Source organism: Nuphar pumila, chromosome 11, assembly GCF_984573655.1.
Source record: "Nuphar pumila chromosome 11, dmNupPumi1.hap1.1, whole genome shotgun sequence".
Taxonomy (NCBI): Eukaryota; Viridiplantae; Streptophyta; class Magnoliopsida; order Nymphaeales; family Nymphaeaceae; genus Nuphar; species Nuphar pumila.
Genome location: NC_143259.1, coordinates 105,594,717 through 105,601,348, shown reverse-complemented (window position 1 = coordinate 105,601,348; position 6,632 = coordinate 105,594,717). Strand labels below are relative to the sequence as shown.

General features: G+C 37.7%; 1 protein-coding gene across 1 annotated transcript; it reads left to right on the top strand.

Moving 5' to 3' along the window:
* Positions 1–238: 238 nt before the first annotated feature.
* Positions 239–5,034, top strand: LOC149822685 (uncharacterized). The gene is made up of 4 exons (XM_089981457.1): positions 239–426; positions 513–605; positions 4,327–4,508; positions 4,767–5,034. Exons 1-4 carry the CDS (start codon positions 264–266, stop codon positions 4,821–4,823), a joined length of 495 nt encoding a protein of 164 aa, XP_089837583.1. The 5' UTR covers positions 239–263; the 3' UTR covers positions 4,824–5,034.
* The last annotated feature ends 1,598 nt before the right edge of the window (positions 5,035–6,632 follow it).

The following is a 6,632-nucleotide window of genomic DNA, read 5'->3' as shown; positions in this document are numbered from 1 at the left end:
AGAATTACTCAAAACAATTTCATTAATGAGATCATAGATGGGGTATGACGACGGGGATGAGTGATTCTGAGTCAGCCCACGCCTGGGTCCCACCAGGTTCCTGTTCGGGTTCACCGGGTCCACATATGGATCCGTGACAGGACTGCTCCGGACCCGTTTTTTCTCCCTTCCCGCCCCAAAAATAGAAGGGGGCCAAATAGACAGAAAGTGCTGGCTGCTGGTGAGTGTCTGATTCAGAGTTGTGCTCCCCAATCTAAGAGCCAATGGAAGAAGGCAGCAGCAGGCGCCCAAGAGATGGAATAACGGGAACCGTCGATCTCTCCGAACCAACGGTCGATCTCACCGGTCAGCTCCACCACCTACCGTGCTGCGTCAGGCACACGAGCCCATGCTCCGTCTCTCACTACTTCAAGCCCAAGCAGACCGGTCCGAGAACTCTCTCTCTCTCTCTCTCCACTGCTGATACATTTCTGATGTTGGCGTGTTTCTTTTTGTTGTTTTTGATGGTGTAGGTGTTGTTATTGATGGGATAATGGTGGAGGAGGCCTCATTCAGGGGGAGGAAATTGGAGGGTGCAACAATTCCTATCCCAGATGGGTACTGTGGTATTCCCCAGCTTTTCCTTTGCCAATACCCTTCTGTTTTTCATGTATTTGGGTCTCTTTTAGTGTGTCACTGTATTTGGTTCCCTCATGCATTGTGTTTGTCGCTGATTCAGTGCATCTAGTTTTGTGCCATATAGCTTTTTTTTTATAAGATTTGGTTGCCTTTGTACTTGTGTGTGTGTGTGTGTTGGTCATTGGTCATGTTCATCAAAACTCCATTATTTGTGTACAAACAACAATGCCATTATACAAAGATACTATCTTTGTTAAAGCGTTTAAATATTGTGGCAAATAAAAAAAATATAAGACAATAATGATTGGTTAACTATATGTAATTTACTATTTTAATTATGTGCTTTTATGAAATATATATGTTGTATCATTTTTTTCAGAAACTTACCAATTCTTTTACATACCATATCAATGTTTATTAGAGACTCATACCCAAGGTTGCCGAACTAGGAAGCAGAAGCAGGAAAAGATATGGGAAGCGGAAGCGAGAAGCGATGCATTTTAAAATTTATACTAAGCGGAAAGCGAAGTTTCAATTTAAAAGCAAAATATGAATAAAAAAGGAAGCAATATGGAATCAAACAAGAAACAAATAAAAACTAAAATAAAATTGATCATTCTTATATTTCATGATTTTTCTGTAAAAGTGTTAAATTTTTTGTTAAAATCTAGCAATAATGGTTACCAATTTAAAGAAAGTACATGGAAAGTGAGTGAGCGTGAGAGAAAATACATGAAAAAGATGAAAAGAAACGTGAGAAAAGTATATAGTATGCATAAACCATGTGTATGAGAAGCATAGAAGAAGCGTGGGGGAATCGAGCTTCCCATGAAGTTTCGGAAGCGAGTATCGCGCTTCCGAAGCGAGTTTTCGGGAAGCGAGCTTCCCACCTACCTAAGAAGCTTCTGGTAACTCTGCTCATACCAATATTTTTTTAAATCGTAATATGCATTTCTAGTAAATACTTACCTGAAACTTTTTAAACTTTACGTACCCGTACCAGTACTTGTACCCATTTCTGGAAACTATGAGATGGATGAGTTAGCTATGGTTGGAAAGAAACACATATGCTTATATACACTAAAAATATGGAAACATTGCTTATTGCTTCATGATGTAAGTATACTGGTTTGAGGGACACGGAGGATATCAGCTTCATATGTCATTCCCAACATTGCTATCAGTGAAGACTGAAGACGGTGCACAAATCTACATATAAATGGTGCAATTTTAGGGGATGTTTGGTTGGACTATTGAAATGTGCATCGGGGCAAAAACTTATATAAAGTTTACCATGTTTGGCAATTTTTACTGGTTTGCTAAGTCCTTGCAAGTTCATTCATGCATGAGTTGGTACAATTCTTTGGAATAAAAGGTGGGTGACATTACATTAGGATAATGATTCAGCATATCAGAGAGGCAAGAACTACTGCTATGAATGTTGGGAATCATATCTCATGTTATAGTGTACCTTAAAAGTTTGTTGCTGGTTTTTGGTCTTATTTTTTATATGACAACTTCTTTCTTACCTTTCCCTTTATCATATAAAGAGAAATAAGTGAATACCAACAATTGTGGCTTAGCTTGAAATGTCCCCTTCTCCAAAACTGACCTCAAGGTCATGGAGATAAGATAGGAATGAACAGGTATGGTGGGTTTGGGAAGCCTTGCCAGATCAGTGTAGATGATTTTTATCTCTCTATATATTGCTAGTTCTTTGAAAATCTTTATTTACACTAGTCATCCTTATTTCCAAAGGAGGGTATGAGTCCCTTTGTGTTGGACAAAAAAGCTAAGCACTATTTCTTTCTTTTCTAAGAAGCGGGAAAATGCTTAGACTATCTTTTAAATTACATTCCTGATTGTTTACAGTTTTTTTTGAATGGGGAAGGAACAAAACTTAGCCGAATTTGATGAAATCCTTTTGAAATTGTGGGGAACGCCATGCGAGCCTCGATCGTCCTTCATTTGACGGGAAGGTAGGATCTAGGCAAGTTTTTCGATCTCCATAGCCCGAATTGTACCATCGAGACACTTGAATATGCAATAAAGATCAAAGTGTATTAGTATATGTTCTTTAAAATAATAAAAATCGAAATAAAAGAACGAATGATCTGAAAATCACCTTTTTCGGGCTCGAGGGCCCATTAAGCTTTTACATTCTTCCTTGGTCCTTGTGACACTCTTGCGTTGGGATGTAAATGGTTGCAGTTTCGGCAGTACTTCGGTGCAAGTAGGTTAATTCGAGAAAGGATGATATGAAGAAATAGGGCTCGTTCTCTCTAGGATCCAAGCTTAGGCAGAGAAATTCCAGATGCCTGGGTTCTAGGGGCCAGTCCCTATTTATAGGACTTAGAATGAGATACAGGTCACAGAATTTCTTTGAATCTGGATTCAATCCTAGTGGATCTGAGTTATTCCCTAGATGATGATAAAAATTATCCAAGAGAGTCTCATCGGATGAAGGCTCATCCAAGAGGAGTCCTCCCGCCATGAGAAATGCTCAGGGCGGTTGGGAGGAGATAGGGATAAGCCAAATGACTTATCCACACATTTGATGCAACGAAAAGCAAAACGTGTGTGCCATCCCATAGCAAACGACATTCCATTTGTGTTGTCCCATAGCAAACGACATTCCATTCTGCTGTCCTCTAGATGAACGACAAATCTCCCTTGTCGTTCGAGTGTGAGGTTCGAGTGTGAGGGGTGCCTGATTCCCACTTAAAACCTGCAAAACGCTTGTCTCAAAAGATGTTAGTAATTGGGCATCATAAAATTTTGGTGTCTACACTGATAATTCATTCTGGTCATCCAAATAAGACAACATTAGTGTGAAGATTGTGTGGAACCATATTAGGTCCAAAACTTAGACACTGGTTTATCAGATATTATCGATCCCCACTCTTATCTCCTTGATATTTGACATTTATCATCTCAATATATGTTTTCTAGGTAAAAGCACATATGTACAAGATGCTTCGTGAGAGAGAGGTGTATTATTCATTTCTCTATGTTGTTTTTTTAGAATATTTTGAAGAATCTTGTTACCTTATTTGGCTAAAATTTAGGGTCCTTCACAATTTCCATGTTTTCGAAAGGTAGTTTCCAACTTAAATCCCTTCAAATAGGAATCCTTCAGTCAGAAATAAATATCATTTCAAGTTGCAATCTAGAAACTGAGATGGTTAGACAAAAGTAAATTTGTGTGTGCCTCGGTGTGGTATTTTATTCAAGGATAATTTGGTTAAGCTCATTCGGCCTGAAAACATTAATCATATTCATGACAGACTGTGTGCTCCTACCATAGACCTGTTATCACTATTTGTCACTTGTCAGGTGTTTACATTGTGCCCGTCCATGATTGTCTAATATAGATTCGATACTTTTCATCACTAAACTCAAATTGATTCAGCCTCAAGTACAAAATGCATTTTTGTTTATTATGATTTTGAATGTACAGTTTAATGTTAAAGGTTGTGCTGTGCATTTATTTACTGGCAGAATGTTGATGCTATTTTGCTCATCTCTTAAAGTTGAAAACTTTTCACAACACTTTTTAATGATCCAGTTGACTGCATAATATAGTGCAAAGTTTTCAGCTTGTATTAGCTGTCATGCATCGTTTTAATGTACATTGATTATATATTACATTATGGAAGTAAAATGAAGAGTTATTTTCATCTTGCACATTGTTTATCTGATCTGTAGGATTTGTCTTGGAAAAGAAGAATACAATAAAAAATATTTCAGTGGATAACTTAGGTGGGAACATAAATCACTGGAAAGCACATTCAAAGTTTAGAAGCATCACGTACTGGAATCATGACAGCCTCCCTACACAGGATGATGAGTTCATGAGATTATTTCATTGGTTCTCTGTTGCAGATGCTGTAAGCTTCCTCGATTCCATGAATTTTTGGTTTTCATAGATTTGTGGTGGTTCCCTTAGAGATGCAGCGACCTGCAATGTGGATATGTGTGTGGGCCCATGTTAGGCCTGAATGACACAATCATGGGATGCTGCTAGTTTAATTAGGCTGTTCATTTTATGTGCTCTATGTAATTGATCTGTCTCATGTAAATGCAATTATTGAAATTTTTGTTCTTCATTTTTACATTTCATTCATCTTCCTTTTGTATGACTGCAGATGCACAAGCCAGTGACTGCAGATGAGCTGGCCTCTTCTGTCAAGCAATCCAGATAGAAATTTAGCTCTTGAACCTAAATATCAACTTGCAACTGTCATTAAGCTTTGGTGGCAGATGCTTCACTGAACAGGAGCAAAGCACAGTGGGTGCGATTTTCCACATGATCTCTTCAGACATTGCAACATGAACTTTGGATTCTGGAGATGGATGTACTGTTATATCTTTTAAAACTCTTATAGCTTAATGGATGCATGCATATGCATGTTTGTGTCCCAGGAAATTTGTAATTTAGGCATTTATGATATTCTGGTTAATTTTAAGCTGCTGTTGAACAGGATGATAATTTTTATGGCAGATGTATGAAGATCATTTTGATACAATGGTAATAAAAAACTTTTAAAGTTTATGCAACGATAGTTTGGTGCAAAATAGGTTTGTTTCATAAGAAATTTCAAAATGACATGAATCCGTTCTTATGTTCTAAAGTCATTTAATCTTTTGATTGGATTAAGGGTATTTATTCTTAATTCATTCAGATCTACAATTTTGTTGATTTAGGTGTGGCATTTGACTGTAGGAATGGAAGAGAGGAGAGAGGGAAAGAGCTTTTAATAGAAGCTTTTCAATGAAAACACATTAAGAAATTCTTAGAGAGAGAGAGCTGTTAATATAAGCTTTTCAATGAATGTTGTTAACAGAGTAAGCAAGCTTTTAGTGTCTTTCATATCAACATTCTTCTATGTGGCAGTCGTAGAAGTTTTTGATGAAAAGTTTTCAACACTTTAATGCAACTACAATAGATCACTAAAATACAAGCACATTTCAGACCGGACTGCACATCTGAAAGCAGGAACCTTGGAAAAACAATTCTCGCCCATGGCCTTTCCTCACTGCTTCACCAACTATCAATCAACAAGAAGTACAAGCTTTTGAATGAAGGTTTCCAACACTAATCCTACAAAATTCATTTTACCACATACCAAAAAACTTTCAGACCCATCTGCATATCTATAAGTAGGAACAATGGGAAAACAAATTCCTACACGAGAGTCTTCCATCATTAGTCTCCAGCCAATCATTCACCTAGTTTCTCTTGCCAAGAAGAACACCCATGATAAGTGACACCAATGCTACTGCCAATATGAGCTTAAACCCCATCAATGAAGAAGCTTCCACTGTCTGAGTAGACATTGCTTCTGCTTTCCTTTTGCTCTTTCTTTTTGTTGGTGATGGCGTTCCTAGATCCAAGTCTCTAGATTTCTGCTCTATTCCTTCCCTCACCTGTAAATCATGTTAACAGCATAGAACTTGACCATCTGAATGTTGTTGTGATAATAATAATAGTAGAACTCTCTCTCTCTCTCTCTCTCTCAATTGGACGAATGTAACAATCCAACGATTGGACACATGTAACAAGATCCCAAAAGGATGCATATCAGCATTCTTGGTAGTTACTGAAGAAGCCAAGTTCCACGGGACAACTGAATTGTAGAGAGACATGCTACTCATTATAGCATCAAAAAACTATTTTGTGCAAAAGAATTAGAACAAAAAAATTAAGCATTAGTGTTCGCTTGCCTGGATGTCAGGCTTTAATCTTGCCAATTCCAGTTCATTTTCTAGGCCCTCTATCATGTAATGAAGTATGCGGAAGAATTTAAGAATGCAAATGCATTCACAATCTCCAACACCGGACTAATACACAAGCATAAGAGAATAGGATTCCACAAGGAAGCAATGCAAAAGGCCTTCAAAGAAGGCTACAACTATAAAATGTACTCTTTATTATAAAAGAGGAGCTTGCAAAAGCATGAGGAATTACAAGGGGATGCACCCCTATTTATACATCAAGGAGGCACTTGGGG

Excerpts from the sequence above, each read along its gene's own strand:
- LOC149822685 (XM_089981457.1), top strand. The coding sequence starts at position 264 with ATGGAAGAAGGCAGCAGCAGGCGCCCAAGAGATGGAATAACGGGAACC. Across the intron at positions 427-512 it reads CTTCAAGCCCAAGCAGACCG|GTGTTGTTATTGATGGGATA; the intron begins GTCCGAGAACTC and ends TTGATGGTGTAG. Across the intron at positions 606-4,326 it reads TATCCCAGATGGGTACTGTG|GATTTGTCTTGGAAAAGAAG; the intron begins GTATTCCCCAGC and ends TCTGATCTGTAG.